The 24,864-nt window shown below is 32.6% G+C and overlaps 1 protein-coding gene across 2 annotated transcripts in view; it reads left to right on the top strand.

Annotated features, from left to right (window-relative positions):
* LOC144839955 (glycine receptor subunit alpha-2-like) overlaps positions 1-24,864 on the top strand; it is a 42,510-nt gene that overhangs the window by 1,537 nt on the left and 16,109 nt on the right. Inside the window, exons 1-2 of one of the 2 annotated variants that reach the window (XM_078695551.1) lie at positions 17,149-17,425; positions 18,098-18,190. In XM_078695551.1, coding sequence (XP_078551677.1) covers positions 17,403-17,425; positions 18,098-18,190 — 116 coding nt within the window. In that variant the 5' untranslated portion in view covers positions 17,149-17,402. Of the gene's footprint in view, positions 1-17,148; positions 17,426-18,097; positions 18,191-24,864 lie in introns of those variants that run through there. The other variant, XM_078695552.1, reaches the window with a different exon arrangement.

Here is a 24,864-nt window from a genome sequence, read left to right as displayed (position 1 = left end):
TCAGATCTATCGAATTTATATCAAAATAAAATACCCTATATAGTATATAATTAATTGTAGATGTTTTAATGAACTGTCATAATACGTCAAAAATGTAAATATAAACTACGTAACTACGGTATTGATTCTTAAATAACTGTCAAGTTGATTCTGCTAAGCATCGTGCAATGGAAATAATGAAACATTTAATAAAAAAAAAAAGAATAATATTCTTATATCTTCAATGATTGATTTATAAGTAATGGCATAGGTCACCGATAAAGTAGGTCATTTTCAAGTGACATAGGTCGTAGGTAAATGTTATAGGTCGTAGGTAAGTGACATAGGTCATAAGTGTGACATGGGTCATAGGTAACATGGGTCAAAGGTAAGCGACATGAATCATAAGTAATGATATAGGTGAAAGTCATAGGTGAAAGGTTGACATGGATCATAGGTAAATGACAAAGTGTTATAGGTCATAGGTGTGACATGGGTCATATGTAGGTGACATGGGTCAAAGGTAAGCGACATGAACCATAGGTAATAATATAGGTGAAAATCATAGGTGAAAGGTTGACATGGATCTTCAGGTAAATGACAAAGTGTTATAGGTTAACAGTGTACTACACAACGTTTAAGATTAGAATTACATAATTATAATAATTATGCCTGTTTAGAAGGAATCATTTTTGTTTTCTTAAAGATGCTAAATCTGTGATTTATTTGTTGGAATAATTTCATCTGACTTCTGCAGTCTAATAAGCTGATATTAATTGTACGTAAGCCAAAAAAAAAGATCAATACATACTTGTAACGTAAACCATCAGTCAGTTCCTGATGAAAATCTGATGACATCCCAAGTACGTCACTTTATTCTTGTTTTGACTTACGTACAATTAACTTCCACTTATGCATAATGTATTTATTGAAATATTTCTCCAATACTAATTATGCTACTTTTATACAAATAATTAACTATAATATACGAACGTTTCAAAATAATAATTATATAATTAAATTGTAAATAAACTAGACCTAGGAGAAAATTATCTATGTTATGATAATTTGTGATTTGATACCGCCAAGGTACATGTATGTTAATTAATAAAAACGGTATTCAATTTCATTGTATAGACCAGCACAAAACCTTATTGTCCATAATAGGATTTAGTATCAACGACTGATTACCTACAATTACATTGGTAGATTTTTTAGTAGGATATATTGACAAAACAATTAATAAAAAAGATATACTATCTCCCTAGAAAAATAATGTTCAAATGTGTAGTTTTGAATAGGCCTCTATATCATTTTATTGTCATAAAATAGTTATTCACTTTTACTAAAAATTTGCTAACAAAATATTTACATGAAAACCTTTGAAGCAAAAAATAGTCAGCTTTACTTCCTTTCAATGTGGGTTTATGGTTAAATTTTACCGTTTAACCGTTTGTAAGAGGAAAAATGGCCTATTTAAAAAACATTTTTGACAATGAATACTCTCCTAATATAATTAGGTGTTAGGGTTTTAGTAAGGTAATATGGGGAGCGACCCGATGGTACATCAGTTAATACTCCTACTTACATAATTTACCTAGGACACATATGCCATATGTTGATATACAGAGAATGAAATGTAGGCCTATATAAAAAAACAAGATAAACTGTTAAGCTCTGTCTACACTATCCAAGTTTGACAAAAAGTGTGATGTGTCCAAATATGGTAGTGATATGCCCGAATATGGTAGTGATATGACATCATCATGTCCAAATATGGGCACATCACATTTTTTTTTCACAAACAGTTTTATAGTGTGACTGAGCTACGCTAGTGGATCTTTGATAAAAAACAACTTTTAAAAGTTAGAATTGGTATTGGTATTAAAGCCCACTCCGTCATGTACATACTTCATTGTATGGTTGGCCAACTTTCAATTATCAAGAAATATTATGTTTAAAAAAAAACTAGCTCTCAACCTTATCAGACATTTGTAACGGTAGATACCCCGCGTAAAGTTAATACAGAAAGCGCACTAGTGCATCGCAGATTACACTTTTTTTTTAAATACACTCGCGTAACAGACAATCTACCTTGCTCGTACATACTCCCGTGTCTCCTTCACAGATCACAGATAGTTGCGATATGCAAATGAGTTTGTAATTTGTTTCAACAGTAAATCTGACAAGGTAGTAGTCACAATTATGCAAATGAATTCGTAGTGCATTTCGACAGCAAAAATGGGAATCATATAGATCATTTAAACTTCATACTTTGGATTCTTAGTTTTCTCACCTAAAAGAGGCGCAGTCGAGTGTGTCTAATGTCATAAAACTATGCATGATACTGTTTAGCATCGTCGCATTTCTCATGCTAACAGCGATATGTCCGGGTATAATTAATAGTCGACAAAGCACTTTACATTTATTATTGTTGGGTAAAATCTTTTCAGACGTTTTCTATCCATCGACTATAATTGTGTGGCGCAAAGAATTGTGTTGTGTAACATGTCGTAAAATCGACAGAAACTGATTTCATGAGGAAAACGAATTTTATTCGTTTTTTTAATTTATATTTTGTTTTTAGTTGTCTCAAAATGGTTTACTTAATAAACACATAGTCGTATATATTCTGGAAATTCTTATTAATGCACGTGTCGTGCTGCAGATAATACTGCAGTTATAAGAAAACAAAAGATTTTGTTTCCTTCTTTCATCGATCGCGCCTTATACAAAACATGATGTTTGTATCGAAACGGAAAACAGTACCGTAGATACAATCAATATGATACGGAAGTGATAATTATATAATAGGGACACGTTCGGGTGTTTCATGTTATACAGAATGTACTCCCAATAGCAAAGAAATTTAGCAACGTTTATAGGGGTATCTCAAATGAGACTGTATCTCCGATGATATCAACGTTATCATAACACTACTACCCAGATACGCAATGCAAGGACGTAGACGCAACGTAAGGACGTAGACGCAACGCAAGAACGTAGACGCAACGCAAGCAAGTTAGCCAGACAGTTCTAATACCCATCGTTTGTGATTGGTCAAATTATGACGGTGACGGTACCACTAAGAATATTTATGCATTATGCTACATTTCTATCAACACAGCTGTCCATTTTGTGTACTGATTATACTATGTTTATGTTGATGTATGCCATAGGCTAATGAATTCTATAAAACAGATAGTGGTCTGCTAATTCAATTTAACCGTCACAGACGGTGTAAAGAGTTCGTGTCAATATACATGGTATGATCAAATTATTTTACACAACATTGATGTCAACCATATCATAAGTATATAATTTAGATTTTATTATACATATAATGTTACATCGGAATATGCTTTCCGATGCTAACTGATAGCCCACTTAGAAAGAAAATATTAAGTTAGGTCTATAAGTAATTGTAAACACTACAAATAGATGGCGATACAGTTTGATATTGGTCAAAACAATTTTTTTACATTTGGCGTGTCATACGTATAGCAACACAACACATAACTAGATACTTGGGGCAGTTTTCCACTAACATTGTCAGTGCTATATTTTATGCTTGAAAAAATCATGCAGGGAAGATTTTGATATTCTGCTCTTTATTTTCTATTATGAAATATACTATAGCAGTATATGGTACGGTACGTTCTATAAATAGTTACGGGCCTGTGCTCTTATTATTATATAGTATTGATAATAACATTTTGGCCTAACACTCATAAGGCAGACTTATTGTCGCATGAATCCTATTAGTCAGTAAAGCTTTGCGACAAAAAAAAATGTGATGTGCCCTTATATGGACACGATGACGTCATATCACTACCATATTTGGCACGTTTGTCATTTGATTACTCCGAGGTAATGTGATAGTTGTTTGCCAGGATTCACATAAGCTTTTAAAAAGACATTATTTGTCAAATTAGGACGCTCACACGTGTCATGAATTACACGGGGAATGTACTTTCTACATTAAGGTGTGTGTTCACATCAAGCCCAAATCAGTTTGTTTATGGTGCGATGCGATTACATTCGACATACGACATTGTCGTAATATTCGATTGGGACTTTTACTGTTGAGTATAGTATTTCCGTTGAGTACTTATTTAGCGGAGTATTTTGAGCGTTGAGATTGTTCTCAACTTGCGTTGTCAACGAATGACTTTCTGTTGAGCACAATCTGTTTAAAATTTACCATTCGAAAACAAAAAGTACTCAACGAATCTTTACGTTGACAACGAAAGTTCCCATTCGAATACGACAATTATTAGGCCTGCTTACAGTAGGCATATAACGAGTTCCTATTTTGGACCCAATGAACGAAGCTTTGATTAGGGCCTACCTACTAGCTTTCGAGTTTACTTCATGGGATGAATCAAAAACAAAATAATAGGCCTACTACACCAACATTATGCGTATAACTTATAAAAATCAATCACCATTGTGCGTTCTCCATTCATTCATTCATTTGTATTGTTCACATAAAATCATAAGAAAAAGCCTTCTTAAAGTCTTTATTTGTGGAATCTTAAGTAAGCCAAAACAGACGTTAAGGCTGAGTTTCCAAAAGACACTACATTGTACATGGTAAAACATAAAAATAACTTAAACTAAAAAAACTAAAAAAAATAAAAAATATTTTAGTCGAGTATCAATAGAATAGAAAAAGTAAGATACAAATTCCATAATTTAAGGTTGTATAGTGCAAGCTATGACATCATCATATGGCCAGTCGACATGCGTAGTTGGTTTACACGCAGGACGTACCACGCAATTTGGCTAATCGCACAAGCAATTATTCATTTGAATTATCAGTTGTGATTTGGTTGGTATTTGTTTTTCTCATATCAACGTTTGCAGTAAAAGTAAAATTCAATGAATTGTAAATAAGGCCAGCAAAGTTATCGGTGTCGAAGTAAAATCTCTATAGATCATATATGTTTAAAATGTATATAATATACTTAAGAAAATAACTCAATTATACAAGACTCAACCCACCCAATCTACTCATATTATTATTAGCAGATCAGGAAGGGCTAGATTGACACAGCAACAAATTTCCAAAAGCCGTTTCAGATTTTCAACACTGTACATGGCATGACATTTATTTAATAAAAACTTTAAAAGATAGTAACTTGTATTCATTTATTTAAATATTTATCACTTTGTATTATTTTAATGATCTACTATGGTACAAAACTAATCTCAAAATTGTAAAATTTTTACAATTCATTCATTTTTATTGTTCCACATAAAATAAATAAAAGATCAAGACAAAACAACCTGGTTAAGTCTTCGTTTATGTGTGGAATCTCAAATAAGCCAAAAGGGCTTTAAGGTCGAGATTCCAAAATACATCACATTGTGCACGGTAACGTAAAATTACTTTCCAAAAAAAAAAAAAAAGGCCAAACAGATTTTGTATCTTGTATCTTGTAAGTGGGAAGGTTATTGTATAAGTTAGTACATATACTCCATTTGTTTCAATTTAAGTCATTTTCAAAGTCAACGAGCAATTAAATCCATAATCGATAAAGATCATGTCGTCACAGAAGACATGCGTTATCAATTGCGCTCATCATCGAGACGCTGCATTTACACACACGAGACTCACGGGAACGCTACGTATGGATTAAAAACATTCTGACATGATATGAATACATTACAGATTGAATACACGATTCCAATGGATTAATTTTGCATAATTTAATACAGATTTTTTTTTTAATTATACAATTCATATTCATTATTTAATTTATTCTATGGCATTTTGGATGAATAACAGCATAATAATATTGTTATTATTATTATGTTACTGTATTGTATACAATGGCGTGAGTTTTTTTGTTTCGCTTTTTAAAAATAGACAAATAGGCCTAAGCTGTACTGTACTATTCTTGGGTTTACTTTATGTCAGCCTAACTACAGTAGGGTGTGGTGTTCACTATTGTCATTACTGAGATTACCATAGTTTAATGTCTCGCTTGAAACACAATTCACATGCGTTTTCGCAAAAACAAAACTACATTGTGTTGTACCCAAGGTAATGATGTTAATAGCATATCCAATCTTTCCATACAAGATCTATACACACGTATTACGCGGGAAAGACATTAAGTAAAGGACGACCCTAAAGTTTGGTTCCCATTACTAGAACACAACGAAAGGATGTAAGCACACCGTAAATAATTTGACCAATCATGAAGCGATGGAGTATCAAACTTTTGCTGGTGTTTAGTACTGTCATGGGAAAAACACTAAAACCCAATAAGAGATGGTTATAAATACGGTTTGACAACATTACAACATTGGCTCCGAAAAAAATCTACAATTCGAACTGTCGCTTGTCATTGATCAACTCGCTTGCGTTGCACTTACGTCCTTACGTCCTAGCCATGGGAACCAAGCCTAAACTAAGTCCTATATGTCCAGTCGTCGCACGAATAACAGTAGGCCTACACGAGTGTCACACGCAGAATGCTTCAGTAGGCCAACATTCCGCAGCGTAATAACTCGAATACTTTTATCTCTTATTAATTTACACAGCAGGTCATTCAGTACTGACCGGTATGGATTATTATTAGTTTCATAAGTTGTCTTAAGCCATCCTGTTTCACGGTTTGTTGTTTCACCTTAGGAGTTGGAACGGACATTAGGTTAGATAAACGCGCGTGATGATAGGTGCTACGTTTATTATGGAGTCGTAAAAAATGTCAAAATGTCAGTTAGTTATGCATATCATATTAGATGTTGTGCTAAAAGTAACAGCAGTGTGTTAACATGTTGAGATTAGTATTTGTTCGAGTTCATTAATCAATTCGGGACTATGACTGAAATAAACCTGTTTTGACCAATCACAAGCGAAGGATTCTTATAAAATAAGATCTTTATTCAATTTACTGTATTTTTTGTAGTGTTATTTTCTGAATTTTACTGATAAGTATGTTTAATTTTTATTTCTTTTGCGCTTTAAAAAAGTACTTTAATTTGTGTAGTTAGTGAATGCTTGTACAGTAAATTAACGAATACATCCTAAACCAGTGACGTAAGGCTATGATCGCTCACTGGCTAAACCCAGGGCCCTAGCCACATTCACCATTCACACTTAGACTAAAGGAAACATCTACCCTTAAAGTTAAGAAAGTCTCCTATCTAAGTGAATACAATTTAAGGGAAATACTTAAATATTTATTGAGTAAAGTGAAATACTTAATATTTAAGGGAAATATCTCACGTAAGTATGATTCGTGAATACGGGATCCTCTGAGCAGTGCCCATAGGAAAATTAAAATATGTCTCAAAATGCCCGAGGCCTCCAGCCCTAGAGGGCCACTTAGGGTTCCTAAACCAGGGGCCTCAGGTCTCTACGTTACGCCACTGAACAAAACTAACATATAGATGTTGATACATTGCGTGTTGATGTGTGTTGGTTCGAGGCATAACATAATGTACAAGCTGTCTTCAGCAGCCTACCACGAACGCAGTATTGTCCAAACATTTAATCAAACTCAACGAAGTTGGTGGTTAATTGAAGTAAAAGATGTTGGGCTTTTAAAAGAACATCAGGGTAAAATACGTTGTCTAAGTTGTATTAAAAATGGTGTCCATCAAAATCATTTAAAAAAAAGATTTCTTTCTTTCTTATTTCTACAATCTGCATTATTAATTAGACTTTGAATAGACCATTTTTTACTTCCTTGGGGAAAAACGAACAAGAACACTGATTTCACTTCTAAAAAAAGACAAAATAAACAGCTTAACAAATAATCCATTGTCCAACAGACAATTTGACTATTTTTGCTTTTAATTTTTTCAGGTAAATGTTGGTGAATAATTATTATGTGACATTCAAATGACATATTAAAAAAATAATCAGGGGGACAATTAGTCTGGGTTCCAGACGGAGTTTTGACACATATGGTGTTTCATACGCATATTACTTGAGCTTGTAAACTCCTTGTATTTTCAGACAAAAATTGAAACGTCGACTGGTGGACTAACATAAAAAAAGTCTAGAAGACAATATCTTTAAAAATAAGTCCTATTTTAGGCATTATCACCATCCTGTCTTTTCACAGGCGTCTGCATGTATACAATCTTTCTATTCTCTTTGTACAATTAGGCCTACAATAACAAAATTATATTTAACATTGGAATTCTGTTATTGCTACGAATATTAATAATAGCTAGCAAATCAAACACCTGCCCTTTAATAAAGCCATTTTTACCATGTATTGATTTGTTGTTTCTTTTCAAAAAATTTACAGTAATTAAACTCATGTCTGATCGTCGACAAAAGTTTTTTTTTAATCTCTAGCAAACATCGTAAAGCAAACTCGAACACGTTTTACATTTTAAATTAATATTATGTTTATGATTACAATTTTCTACACACTAATATATTAAAATTGATAAAGTTCTCTTAAGCTCTGTCTACACTATCAAACTTTAATAGTGATGGTAGTGATATGACATCATCATGTCCGTATATAGACACATCACATGTTTGTCACACAACGCTTTTCACATGTTATATCTTAATGGAGATTGCAAATTAAGATAAAAATTGTGAATTGACAGATAGACCTGAACGAAAGTAAAATAATATATATGAGCAATGCGCGCGAGTCAATCTATCGAGACTGCGAAAATCTTCGACATAAACGTACGGGTCATCTTGTGATCATTCTAGAATTATTCTTACACGATGAAAACAACTTCACACATTTCTCATTTACGAGATAACGATGTTTTTCAATTATAGCCACAGATTATGTTCAGTTCCAAATCCATGCACTTATTATGTACTATCGTTAATTAAATTAACATTTCCAACCGCGTTGATAGTAAAGCCCATACTGTTTAAGATGTGTTGAATTCCGAAACGATAAACTTTGATTAATATAGATAGGCTATCCAATTACAAGCTGTGATTGAATATCTATTGATTATCACATGTTATGGGTTTGTCGTTGTCACTACAATGTAGTGCAGTTTTACACGGTCAACCTGTCTTCGTTAGTTCTCGAGTAAAGCGTGGTTCCTACTAGAACGCAACGCAGCAACGTATTGACGCAAAGTGCTGTATTGCGTAATCACAAGTGGGAACCGACGACGCAATAGTGCTGCAAACATCGCAGGTTTGATTGCACGCAGGCGGGGGCAGACACAATTATTAGAAGGGCATTTTGTTACGTTGCGTAGATTGTGTTACGTTGCGTCGCTAGTGGGAACCAAGCTTAAGTTCAAAATGATCAAGCGATACATACGTGGGCATCTCTCGGTTCACTTGTATTATATATATGTAATTTTATATAATAATGCGTAGTTTTATATAATAATGCTTAATTCTATTGTATAATTTTACTCCATTTTATGTGTATTGTTTTTCCTTTTCATGTAATTTCCCTTAAATAATTGTTTTGCCAATTGTTTTGACCAAACGAACGAATACTACTTGTATAGTATTGTATGGGTAGTAATACAGAACACGCTTGTGTTACATCGACTGAAAAAGATTGCCAATTAAAAGTACAAACGGGTTCATTCCAATAAAGAAAACACAGAAATGATACTATAAAATAAGATAATAGTTTAAAATCGCACAACAATGTTGATGTTCCCATCGGATAATTATAGTGTTACTGCACTATTTTAAATCAGAAGATAAAAACAGAAGAAAAAAAAACGATATTTCAACCTAAAACACAAGCTATGATTCAATGAAGTTTAATTTGTTTTCCTTTATTCAATGATATTTTCTATAATACATATTTGAAATTTAATGCTTACAATACACAACATCCATTAAATACTCAAAAACATATTAAAACAAATCACTTAGTCCAGACCACTTTCTATAAATTCCTCTTGATTTCCCCGAGAAATGGCAAATTGTTCCCAACTTCTATAATAGTTCCAACTTACAGTTGCAACTCACTTACAATACACATTTTTGCTTTGAATATATAACATTTAATAATATTTTTAAAATTAATTTAAAATATTTTTTATAGAACAATTACATCATTATATTTATCATCATTTATGAATATAAAAGCACATCAATCTAATAAAACTACCAGGCTATATCTTCATATGACAATATTAATTGTCCAAATTCCGTAATACAGCATATCATATGTTTCACATGTGATGCCTGTATTATTAAAGGATATGTTAAGGGTTAGGTTTCTTCTATGATACAGGCGTTATGTTACATGTTGTATGACGGAGTTTACCTATTTAATTAAAATACAATAAATAAATAAATAAATAAATTAATTAAAATAATACAAAGCAAGTTTGATCACCAGAAACCTGAATCAAATATTAAAAATATCTATACACACAGACAAATATTTAAATTTTATTCATGACAAAAAAAAACAAAACAATAACGTAATGAAGGATACTTTTAAGGTATTCCTCATTATTTAAAAGAAATGTCATGCCGAGTGTACTCCTTAATTCAAATTGCTTGAAATTGTAGTAGTTAGTGCATAGTTTTGAGATTAACTTTGAATTATTTATAATTCACGAATTATTCAACAAATCAAGATTTGCCTAGGCTAATTACTATCTTCATACGTTTGTATCCGGACAATATTTAATCATGTTTGCTTAAGCAGTTTGGAGATAATGGAAATGTAATGTAACATTCGTGTTTACCGGGCCTATTTAAATATATCATTTGGTACGGTACATTGAAACAGAACTGGTATGATGTTGATCATCCTCACCCCAACACCAGCATCTTGTCGATTTTATCAGTACGATAAAAAACAAGCATTAACGATACGGTTACTTCTTGCGCAACACCACGAGTTCAAAGTTCGATTCCTATACACCAATGAAAATGTCTAAACATTGTACGTAAGCATAATGCTGCTACTGTAAAGTTCTATCACTGACAACTGCCAAGCAGCAGCTGATGTTACAGTTATCTGCGGCACTATAGTCTAATTATTTCTGTGCACATGAAAATGGGAAGGATTTCACAAAATATGTAAGTAAACTTTAGAATATTGATTTTAGTCGGAAAACACAAACAGTGGTAAATTGGTAAGAAGTATAAGAAATACACGCGAGCATTCATATTCATGTTAGTGATAAGGCATATATATTTACTGAATGTGCTTGTGTAATTTACTTTACTATTTACTGGAATGAGTCGAGTTTAACATTGGCGCGCAAAAAGACGGACAATATCAAATAGGTAATTGTACAGCTCCTATTAATTAGATTTATTAATTGCCTTCGGTATCCTAATACAAGTTGGCCGTAGTGTTAGGACGTATAATATTGTCACTCGTTTCGTTTCTTAATATGTTGTCTAAAATTAAAGATGTATTGTCCCCCAAAATCATAAAAAAATAAAGATTAATAGAATCAGACTTTCAATACGCCATTTTGCAGTTTTGATAAAGTTATTTACCTCTGTAGACAAAAAAAATTCACTTATATAAAGACAAAATAAACGGTTAATTTTAACCAAAAACCATTGTCTGACAGACATTTTTTATAGGTATTTTTTTGCTTTAAATTACTTTTTTAAGGAAAATAATTTTGTTTTCGATCCAGTTCTTGGTCAAAGTGAATAACTATTAGGCCTATGTGACAAAATGGCATATTCAACAAAATCATGTTAACTATTTTTTTAGGGTGACAATATATCTTTAAGGTTCTACTGTGGCTGATGGATGACACCACATATTTATTTATTTATAGTACCATAATCACGCATAAAATCATATTCGTATATCATTGCCAGGTGAAAATGCTATGATTTATCACTTAACATTCCAAACATTTCGGATGCGCCAATGTAATGTCATTATCGAGATGTATTTTAACTATTATTTATCTTTTAAACAGTGATACAAGGTTATTATAATTTGAATAAATTTTACAGCAGTGTGAATGAATTGATAGGTTAAAAAGTCAGTTACGCAACACATAGAGTCAAAAGTTTATACATAAAGGGAACAGTGGAAGGAGCTAATGCTGCTCTGATGCGCTGAAATAAATAAGCATGGTACGATATGTCAAGTTAAAATACATACTACAAATCATTTCTGCGGAGCAACACTCTCTTCTTGATTAGTATAAACAATACATGCTTGAAATTAAATACACAGTTTTTTTTTTATTTATTTGAATTTTCTTTATTCCTTTTATCACGTCAACAAAAACGAACAATGTGCAATAAAATTAATATTAATAACGAACAAAGGTATCATTATAAATATACATTTAAATATATATTGTCCCCCAGAAACATGAAAATGAAGATTAATTAAATGAGACTTCAGAGAGGTTATTTTGTAGTTTAATAAAGTTAATCAATTACGTCAATTTTTCACTTATTAAAATGACAAAATAAATAGATACATTGAACCAAAAATCCATTGGCTTGCAGCCAATTTGAATATTTTTGCTTTAAATTATTACAGTTTTTTCAGGCAAATATATACATTTTTATCCAATTTTTGGTCAAAGTGGATAACTATTATGTGACATTAAAATGGCATATTCAACAAAAAAATTGTTAAAAATAATTTTTCAGGGGGACATTACATCTTTAAAAAAGCATTGAAATAGATATTTTAAAAATAGAAATCCTCTTACAACATGGTTCTTTTTTTGTTATTGAGGCCACATATTTGCACCATTTGTGAAACAGTTTTCTTCTTGTCTTCATTTTTAGTCGCGTGGACGCGACTCTATAGTTCACTATGTCGGTCGGTCGGTCTGTCGGTCTATCGGTCTGTCTGTCGGTCCGGTATCCCACTATGCGTTTTAGCACGCGACTTATGGCTGTTGGCCTTATTGTTTATATGTGTTTCAATAATACCCTTTACCCTAATATCATTCTAATAAATAGTTTGATTGATTCATATGTATTAAAGATTTGCTTTCATAATTTAATCTCCTAAATTAAATTATATACACAGATGTAATGATCTGCATCGGTAGTATTTGGATACAATAATTACAGTGAGAATTGAACTTTATAAGGAATTCTTGTTTTACTGTATCGTAATACTGTAGCTTCATAGATATCAGCATCATATTTAATGTTATTGATAAGATGTATTGTCCCCCAAAAACATGAAAAATGAAAATTAATAAATCAGACTTTGAATATGTTATTTTGTAGTTTTAATAAAGTTAATCACTTCCAATAAAAAAAAACGAAAAAAAAAACTTTTTCACTTATAAAATGACAAAACAAATGGTTAAATTCAACCAAAAATCCATTGGCTGGCAGCCAATTTGACCATTTGGAAAAATCAAATTTTTTTAGGTAAATACATTTTTTTTCGATCCAATTTTTGGTCAAAGTGAATAAATATTGTGTTACATTAATCTGGAATATTAACAAAAACAAAAAAAATGTGTAAGAATTTTTTTTCAGGGGGACAATACATCTTTAATTTCATTCTCGTATAAAAAGACTTTAAAAATAGTCTAGTCTGGTCTGAAACATGAAGAAGCTGTTTGTGTGTAAATAATAACAAAACGGTCATGGTAACTCATTTACCATCTAAGTTTTTAATTCAACTGTTTTGTTTAGAAAAGATTGAATTAAAAAAGAAATGAGTAAAGTATGTGACATGTCATGCCGCCCCCTATCGGTGAGATTTCTCCTCTATCGGTGAGATGATATCATTCTTAAAAATAAAAAAAAATGTTGTATGTCTTACTTGAAAATTGTCGGCAAAATCATTGTTATTAGAAAGATTTTAGTCGAGCGATTGCTTGATGTCGTGAGAATTAGCTTATCTTTATTTTATTAGTTGAATGACCACGCGTCGATTCTCAAATTATGTCAACATGTGTTCAGTTGTATACAATCATTTATATAGGCCACATAATATGTACTTACAGTCATAGTAATTTGTTTAATAACAACAATTTGTAATAGTTGGTCTGTTTCTGAATGAAGAATCGAGTAATACTATTATAACCCTACAGCTATGGATAAAGACACATGGAGGTCTACTTAATTTTAACTTTAAGCCGAATGAATAGCACTATGTTCTATTCTGCACGACAAAGTACGTATACATTATCTGTTTTGTAGCCTGGAGAATAATCTGTATTTTCCAGATCGTCCTTTTGAACTTTCAGTAAAAATCTAGTTAGATTTTACGAAAACTGACAGACTTTATTTTACATAATTTCTACAGTGCCGATATTTGTGAATGCGCATGTTGAGTTTATACCCAATTTGACAACCGTGTACGACGTTTGTTCACCTTTTTCCGTCCTATTGTCTTTTACATGAATTAAATGCTTTATTTTTTTACTAACTGAATTTCCAATTTGGCTAGCTCCAGTTTAGATAATGTTACTAACTTAGTCTATGACTAGCGTAACGTACTTTTTAATATGCCAAAGGACATAGTACCATAATTGAATAACATATGATGTTACAGAAATTTAATCAACATTCAAAGCAACCGGTTTAATTTATAAATATTCAATTATTCTCAAGAAGTATGCTTTTTACCTTTAATTTAATAATTCATAGACATTTGCCAAAAAGTATATATTTAATGTAAAACAACGGTAACTTATAGTACACTTATATGAATATTCTTAGATCGACGAATACTCTACTCAATGCTTTTGTATACGATAATTCCTTAAAGCACAATATACATTATTATGGCAACGTATGTATCGACACGCACTCTTCTTAAAGTAAATCTCATGTATTAGGCCTAAAAGTAACGTAAAATAAGGTAAAGTGTATGTATATTATTATTCATCACGCTTTTTGAAAGATCATTTCACAATCAATTATTTATGTATATCGCTTAATAATTTCACTTTCACAGTAAATAATTAGGTTTTACCAACGTGTGTGTATATACATAAACTAAGAAGGTTGTTACGACGTGCTAAACTCACTTGCTACAATGTAGATCTATACCATCTCAGGTTAATTTTACTCAAAGAAGAACGTTCTAGGAAAATAACTATATCTTTGCTGATAGCTGTGTACGTACGGGTGTAATAAGCACTCATGGGTCCATTAGACTTAAGTACTTAGACTAATTTAAGTCAATTTTGTTTAATTTGATAGCAACTTTATCGCTAACTATAGATGTTAGGAACCAACTTGCCCTGGTAAATAACTAAACCTTAACGGGCCAGTATACGTTTCTTCGAAAATGTTTTCATCTGATTTTTAACTATCATTCTTTACGTTAAACCATTCATGAATACGTACGTGTGCGACGTTTCGACTTGTTTTCAACAAATCTTCATCATGAAAGGTTTAAAGTAAAGAATATAACGTAACGTAATAGTATGCGTTATGTTTTGTTAAAAAACAATAATAACATACTAGTGATTGTAATCAACAATAAAAATTTTGCCATGTCATCCAAAAACCTTTTAATTCATTCTACCAATATCCAAGTGTATAAATGGACACTTTCTTATGAGAGAATGTTATTAACTTTTTTGTTGTAAAATATCCATATCTAAGTGAAGTTAATATATTAATGTGTTTGTGACTTCTTTTCATGGTTAAACATCTCGAGAAAATTAACAATAATCTTTAATACACTTTCATGGTCGACATTGTATGAATCGTTTAATTACAGAAAAGGAAAATAGTTAGCGGAGATCGATTTAGGTAAATGATTAATATTACTTAATGATGATGTTGGTTGTAAAAATCCATCGATTATAGTGGTATTTGACGAAGAAAACGAAAAATGATAACTTGTATGATGAAAATGACGTATTGTATACGTATATGGTAAAGCTTTTAATGATGATGACATGAAATGTTGATGATGATGATGGAGTAACATTGGTTATGTTGACACATTAATGGTGACGATTTGATTGTGATGGTTGAATATTGCCGGTTAAAATGGACAAATATCGAGTGTAGCGATAGCGATTACAATGATTGTGACGATAATGATGATGATGAAAATGATGATGATGGTGATGATGGTGATAATGATGATGATAGTTATGATGATGATGATGATGATGATAATGGTAATGATGATGATGATGAAGATGGTGATGATAGTGATGATGATGATGATGAAGATGATGAGGGTGATGATGAAGATGATGATGATGATGAAGATGGTGATGATAGTGATGATGAAGATGATGAGGGTGATGATGAAGATGATGATGATGAAGATGATTATGATGGTGATGACGATGACGATGGTGATGATGGCGATGGTAATGATGATGATGATGGTGATGGTGATGGTAATGATGATGATGATGGTGATGATGATGATGAAGATGATGATGGTGATGACGATGATGATGATGACGATGGTGATGATGATGATGATGATGAAGATGATAGTGATGATGATGAAGATGATGTTGATAGTGACGACGACGATGATGATGATGATGATATTGTCGATGATGATGACGATGATGAAGATGAAGTTGATAGTGGCGATGATGATGATGATGATGATGATGATGATGATGATGATGAAGGTAATGGTGATATTGACGGTGATGATGATGATGATCGTGGTAATAGTGACGATGATGGTGATGACGATGATGATGATGGTGATAGTAACGATGATAATAATTATGGTGACAGTGACGATGACGATGATGATAACGGAGATGATAGTGACGATGATGAAGATAATGGTGATAGTGATGACGATGATTATGGTGATAGTGACGATGATGATGACGATGATGATGATAGTGATGATGACGATATTTTTGAAAAATAATAATTAACAATATAGTTCAAAATAATAAGTTGAGTTCACATAATTGGTTAAGGCTATAGGTATTGAAATTTGCATGATAATGTAATATCATTGGTAGAGCGCCATTTTTAATTTATCAAATTCCCGTAACCCATTTATAGTACATTAAGACCAGAAGTTGTAATGCTATAATTAAAAAAATAATATTGATTTAATATTGCCAAAATCATTAATCAACGACTATTACATTTTATTACTTTCACAAGCCCCCTTTGTCAGATGATCAGTTTGACGCGACTTAGCGTTCATATTTTTCGATAAATTGTGCTAACGGGAAGAACGTCCATCAACCAATCACGTATTGAGGTGCTATCGTCATGCGCATACACGTTCCGACTTTTTACTAACCAATTAGCGATGGTATAGATACAAGCGTATGTTTATCACGTTATTAATATCAATACAGCGATTCTAATTACAGTCCTCCCTCGATAAAGGTGAAACCAAAGCTTTCGACGAATGGATATCCGTGTTAGTACAATCACCAGACGGCAACATGACTTCTTCTTAGGAAAGTTTAAAACCGACGAAACTTACGGGAATACCTGACATTGAGGAAGGGGACGACAACGTGGTGATATTGTACTACTATTTGAGGAGGAATACATTACCAAGATGAAGCCGATTCACCTTATACTGTACGCATGTTTTATTAATCATGATCCACCGAGTTCAATTTATCTTTGCCAAATGTGTGACTACTTTTTGTCACCGTTTTATAAGTACCATTACCGTTATATTAGTGATTGTTACATTTTGCTGAAACTATTATGCTGTTTTAATCGGAAAACGTTACTTTCCATTATTGTTAAAAAAATATAACAAACGTTTCATTACTTTTGAAACGCATAGTTAAACGCATTAATGGCTTGGTAGCCTTGCGTTGCACTACATCTTTAGAGAATAGTATATTACCTGTATATACTAACCGAATGTTAGGACACAGTTCGTTTACGACATGATGTGAGATTATGTACTACCTTTGGGAATGTGCTTTTTTTTTTCTTTTCTTTTGTTTTCAGTTGTACCATGAACCGTGCGCGTGCGACGATCAAATATGTTTTTTTTTATAACTAAGAGCATTGTGTTTTAAATTTTACTGATGCTTTTGTTTTCTCTTGTATATTATGTATTTTCTATGGTGTTATGCTGAAATAATAGATTATTGATAACTGGCATTACTTGGATGGTTCCCTGATTTTAAATCTACTGGAATGAAATACTGTAGAGTCATGCTAGAATAATGAATGTTTTACGTCATAATGTTCGTTAGGCCTAAGTAGTAATATCTAATTCGTTTTTTTCTACAGCTTGTTACCACCTACCCTGCTAAACTTCATCGCTATGCAGATGTTTTCAGCAAAATGGTTTGTCTATATGGCAGTCTTGACTCTAAGTAAAGGGTGAGTTTTAACCGTTGTTTTTATTATTATTAATAGACATAGGCACCACACATTTCGACCACTACCTCATCATTTGTAAAAATACTATACTAAAGTTCTAGGCCTAAAGCTACGAAACTGACACGATGTCATTAATGACTGCATAAGTTAATTTTAAACCTCGTCCTTATGCTAAGCCGTTAAGCCGTTGGTCTCTTGTGTAAATTAAGATTACATTCACAGCCTGTAAACTTACAATATAATAGATTGTGTTTGTAATTATTAACATTTTAATGAGTGAATATTAATGAAGTAAGATGACTAGGCTATTAGTTTTAACACTAGCGTGGCTGTTGAAATATTTCACATTAAAGTGACAAGGGAAAGATGGTATTTGTAGTTAGACCTAAACAATACAATGACTGTATACACAAATCTATAGTAGGCTATCTGTTATGGCTTGGAAATAACAACTGACGAATGTCAATTGATTGGATGTTGAATATAGTAGATGTTTGTTCAAATACTAACAATGGGTATACACATTTAGAACATGTTTTTATTAACAAGACTAATAAGCCTAGCAAGTCGATTTATCATACAATTATATATAGATACCGGCGTCTATTATTTCGTATGGAGAAAACACTACTATATTAAAATCGAATTTCTCAATTGCATGTAACAGATATCGCAATATATCCGCCACTATATCCTGTGTTGTTAGGATAATTTATTCTTGTGGCATAGAAAATGGAATAATTTACCCATGGGAGCATGTTTTACCGGTATTTGCTATCTGGCTGCTTAGCCATCATTTTCACGCACTACGATTTGAAAAACGTAAATGTAAAGTATCAATAGGCTATCCAGCAATATGCTAAAATACTTAGTTCTAAATAGATTCAAAGGTTAACATCCTAAAAGTGTTAAGTAGGGTAAAATATAAAAATCCAACCAGGGAATTGAAGAGTAGGCCTAAAGTAAGGGTATACTATCAACAAATACAACCAGGGAAGAGATAGGCCTAAAGAAGGGGTAAACCATACAAACACAACCATGAAATTAAAGAGTTAGGCCTAAAGTATTAAAGGGTAAAGCATAAGCAAATCCAACCAGGGAAGTGTAGGCCTAAAGTAAGGGCAAACCAACACGAAAACAACCTTGGAATTAAAGAGTAGTAGGCCTAAAGTAAGGGCAAACCAACACCAAAACAACCTTGGAATTAAAGAGTAGTAGGCATAAAGTAAGGGTAAATCATAAACAAATATACTAGGGAACCGTAGGCATAAAATAGGGGTAAACCAACACAAAAACAACCAGGGAATTAAAGAGTAGTAGGCATAAAGTAAGGGTAAATCATAAACAAATATACTAGGGAACCGTAGGCATAAAATAGGGGTAAACCAACACAAAAACAACCAGGGAATTAAAGAGTAGTAGGCATAAAGTAAGGGTAAATCATAAACAAATAAACCAGGGAACCGTAGGCATAAAATAGGGGTAAACCAACACAAAAACAACCAGGGAATTAAAGAGTAGTAGGCATAAAGTAAGGGTAAATCATAAACAAATATACTAGGGAACCGTAGGCATAAAATAGGGGTAAACCAACACGAAAACAACCTTGGAATTAAAGAGTAGTAGGCATAAAGTAAGGGTAAATCATAAACAAATAAACCAGGGAACCGTAGGCCTAAAGTAAGGGCAAACCAACACGAAAACAACCTTGGAATTAAAGAGTAGTAGGCATAAAGTAAGGGTAAATCATAAACAAATAAACCAGGGAACCGTAGGCATAAAATAGGGGTAAACCAACACAAAAACAACCTTGGAATTAAAGAGTAGTAGGCATAAAGTAAGGGTAAATCATAAACAAATATACTAGGGAACCGTAGGCATAAAATAGGGGTAAACCAACACAAACACAACCAGGGAATTAAAGAGTTAGGCCTAAAGTATTAAAAGGGTAAACCATAAACAAATCCAACCAGGAAACCGTAGGCCTAAAATAAGGGTAAACCATAAACAAATCCAACCAGGAAACCGTAGGCATAAAATAAGGGTGAGCTATAAACAAATACAACCAGGGAAGAGTAAATACTTCCTGATCAAACTAAGCAATCTACAGAAGCTCATTTAAAAAAAAAAATATAATAAACTGACATACATTTCGAACAAAACAGATGACAATATTTCCGGGTGTTATTTTTTTTGTTAAAAAAAAGGAGAGGAAATTACTCTGCGATATGCGGAAATTAAAAATGTTCATTTCAAAGGTTAAAACTAAATGGCAATTAAAACTGCAATATATACCTTGTTATGTGCACAGTATATAACATTTCTTCACTAGAGACGCAACGTAACGCAACGCTACGACGTATTGACGCAAAGTGCTGTATTGCGCAATCACAAGTGGGAACCGACAATGCAATAGTGCTGAAAACATCGCAGGTTTGATTTTACGCAGGCGGGGGCAAACACAATTATCGGAAGGGCATTTTCTTTCGTTGCGTAGATTGCGTTACGTTGCGTCGCTAGTGGGAACCAAGCTTAAGTAACGATCAAACAACTACGGCTAAAAGTGTTAGTTTCACGTCCCTTCCCTCATCATATTTTGGAGCTACATAACCTTTGTTCAATGTTTATAGCTGTTCACAAAAGAATCATTATGTCCATCAAAATTCTATGATAAGGCGTTAGGATGCCGACTAGAAATTTTAAATTATCATTCTCATGTTTGTGTTTACATTAGCTAATTATAGTGACGACTTTATAAAAGAAAAATTACCTATGAAGCTTGGTTCCCACTAACGAGGAAACGTAACGCAACCTACGCAACGTAAGAAAATTCCCTTCTAATAATTGTGTTTTCCCCCGCCTGCGTGAAATCAAACCTGCGATGTTTGCAGCACTGTTGCGTCGTCGATTCCCACTTGTGATTACGCAATACATCACTTTGCGTTCTAGTGGGAACCACGCTTTAAAAAGCGTTTCCTCATTTTATTCTAAATTTTAACGTGCATTTTTACTGAGTTCTAAACGTGTTTTACTGACAAAGGCCTGCACTCCCACCACCAAGGTATTTAGTTGGAGAAAAACCAGATAAAATATATTAATGTTAACGTACAGTTTCAGAATACATCAGTGTCACATTAAACAAACATTCTGTGGATACAGTATAAGGTATTGATGAGTGACGTGAATGAATAAAACATAATTACATACAGCACATGAAATACATTTTTATCACAATAACACGTATATTAATAACCTTCGAGTAATATTCAGATAGATAAAATAATGCTGGGATAAGCATATGTCGCAAAGAAACATTGTTTCTACACAAGCGTCTAAGTTAAACGGTGATTCGCTTTAACATTGGAAATGTGATACATATTTAGGCACACATAGCGTGTCATACGAATAGACCAAATAACATAACTTATAAACAAAGCCACTAACTGGAGACTTTGGGTAACTTAACACTAACGAAAGCCCAATGCTTGATCTAACTCAACAGTTACACATTATTATTATTTGGTTACTCCCAGGTGTAACGTTCTCACGACATTTGCACGAAATAATGTCATTTTTTCTCTTTAAAATGTAATTAAAACTCAGTTTTTTCATCATCACACATTAATAAGAAAACCAATTTATAATTTAAATAAAAGAAGGGCGATATGTAAAAAAAATATTGATTGATAGATAGGAAAACCATTTTATAATAAAAAAAAAAAAAGAAAGAAGGACGATGTTAAAAAAAAATATTGATTGGTAGACTGCAAATTAGTTGTACATTCGTGACTGTACGCACTTTTGTTTAATTAAAACACTTTTTTACTTTTAATTGGATGAAAAGTATAAGTTGGATACTTTATTGTAAGTATGAAATAATATTTATAATAACAAATATAGAAATATTTATTATAATAATTATAATATAATGTATTTTAAAGAATGATTAAAACTAATGTGGTGAAGATTTTGTGGAAAGAACAATTAAAAAAAATAGAAGATAGACAAATTTATGTGATTAAAAACGTTTTTACTAAAAACATATTTGATTAAATTAAAATTGGGTAGTATATTTTAGGTAATTAGTGAAAGAGTTTTTAAAAAATGCTCATTTATTTCACGATAATAATAGTGATATGATGATAGTTTGAAGTTACTCTTCTTTTTGAATTTCTGAATTGAAATTGTTGTTGCACAGAGTACCATAGACCATTTTAATCACATACTACTTATTCACTTTGGCGGAAGTCTTTCCATGATTTGGGGATAGACCACCTTAAGGATAATGCAGAGAAATGAATCTTGGCTATTGCATTGTAAATAGTCAACTAATTTACTCTACTTGATGAAATCATGCTGAATTGGTTTATAAAATCAATTCTTGTAATACGTTCTGAATTTTAAATATGTTAGTGAAAGTTAGAAACATTAAGCTATGCCCGTCGACCTGGTTTTGTAGAACTTATAGAAAACTGTATTCGCAACGTGACTCTGCTTACAACGGGTAAAACTGCGCAATGCGTGGTTCCCAATAGCGACGCAACGTAACGCAATCTACGCAACGTAAGCAAATGTCCTTCTAATAATTGTGTTTGCCCCCGCCTGCGTGAAATCAAACCTACGATGTTTGCAGCACTATTGCGTCGTCGGTTCCCACTTGTGATTACGCAATACAGCACGTTGCGTCAATACGTCGCTGCGTTTCCATGCGTTGCGTTGAGTCGCTAAAGTGGGAACCACGCTTCAGTTGGGCAGCCTCTAGCCTCTCTTAAAACCGTGACAGAGTTTGTAACAAAAGTTCGCTAGAGTAAACTGCTTAGCCCTTTATCCTTACGCACAAAAGCTGACGCATCATGACAGAATGGATTTCTACAGAATCAAACTCATAAAAGAATCATATTCACATTCATCAAGCATTCCGAGGTGTGTGTAAACGTACGCCAACTGGACATTTAAATAGTGGCAACGTTGCAATAACCTACTATGCCTAACAAATACTATGGTAAAGTCCTCATAAAAATTCAAATCCCAGACGTGAAGTTAACACTTTTTTATTTGGCTTAAGGAGCGTACTAATGAAATTTGTCATTAAAATAATCAAATTATCTCTAATAAATTGACAAGCTCTTATTTATAGCCTTATTCATTAATAACAAAAAAAAAAGGCAAATGAAAAAAAACCGACTAAGAATAACAAGCTATCAAAACTATGTAGTTTGAATAACTGACACGTTATGTAGGTCTATTCCATGTCTACTAAAACACGGATATATATATTTCTCACAAACGCTGTATTTATTTAAATGTCTGCCTAATACAAAAAATAGATTTTAGAAAACGGTAAGGAAAGACAGGATCTAAAGTTGGTCAACCCAAAACATACAAGCAACATTAAAGGAATTATTATACATTAAACCAATTGACCAGAAATTGATAAAATGGAATCAATTAAAACAATTAAGTAAGAGAACTTTGATAAAGCGTGGTTCCTTCTTGCGACTCAACGTGACGCAACGCAGCGACGTATTGACGCAAAGTGCTGTTTTGCGTAATCACAAGTGGGAACCGACGATGCAATAGTGCTGCAAACATCGTAGGTTTGATTTCACGCAGGCGGGGGAAAACACAATTATTAGAAGGCCATTTTCTTACGTTGCGTAGGTGGGGTTACGCTGCGTCGCTAGTGGGAACCAAGCTTAAGAGAACGTTGATAAGGTACTTGACACTGGTACTGATAACAATATCAGTATGATACGGTGCTCCTTCCACTTTACATTTAACTATGATTGAAATTCTATTTTATATGGAACAGCTGACAAACATTATTTGTATTACTCGTTTTATTATTTATTTAAGACTGAATAAACAACTCTATAAACGAAGAAAAAAAATTAATAACATGAACATTTGGCCTTGAACTGCTTTTATTATGTTTACATATTTTTTATTACGGAATTTTTAATTAAATATTCTAATATGCTATATTACAAAGTATATGAATAATAAAGGAAACATATGCCACAGTGTGAGACGAGAGACGAGAGTGTCTATACAAAATGTATTTTCTGTGCGAAATTTCGTTTTTTGTGAAGTTGCAATTGATTCGTACGGATCGCACTATTAAAGCGTGGTTCCCACTAGAACGCAACGCAACGACGTATTGACGCAAAGTGATGTATTGCGTAATCACAAGTGGAAACCGACGACGCAACAGTGCTGCAAACATCGCAAGTTTGATTTCACGCAGGCGGGGGCAAACACAATTATTAGAAGGGCATTTTCTTACGTTGCGTAGGTTACGTCACGTTGCGTCGCTAGTGGGAACCAAGCTTTATATAGTAAATGCACGTGATACATGCCCACTGTTTGTCACAATTTTATCATAAAAAATATTTTAAGAATTATTATTTATAAGATCAGGGTAAAATAGTTCAGCCACTTTGGATTCAAATTGGCGCTCATTTGGTGAGAATTTTTTACAGCAAGCATGCGTGTCGTAGTTTATATAATACTGTTTATTTAAAGATATAACATTTCTTTTAATTGTCACTGATGCCAAACGACAGTTGTTTAGATACATAAATTAGTAATTCTAGGTCAACCAAATAACATATATTTGCATATCAAAATCCACTTCGACTTTCACCAATGGCGTGAATAGCAATCTCATACTA

Source organism: Antedon bifida, chromosome 4 (assembly GCF_963402885.1).
Source record: "Antedon bifida chromosome 4, ecAntBifi1.1, whole genome shotgun sequence".
NCBI classification, from domain to species: Eukaryota; Metazoa; Echinodermata; class Crinoidea; order Comatulida; family Antedonidae; genus Antedon; species Antedon bifida.
The sequence above is the reverse complement of the archived record's forward strand: the minus strand, read 5'-3'. Positions and strand labels throughout refer to the sequence as shown.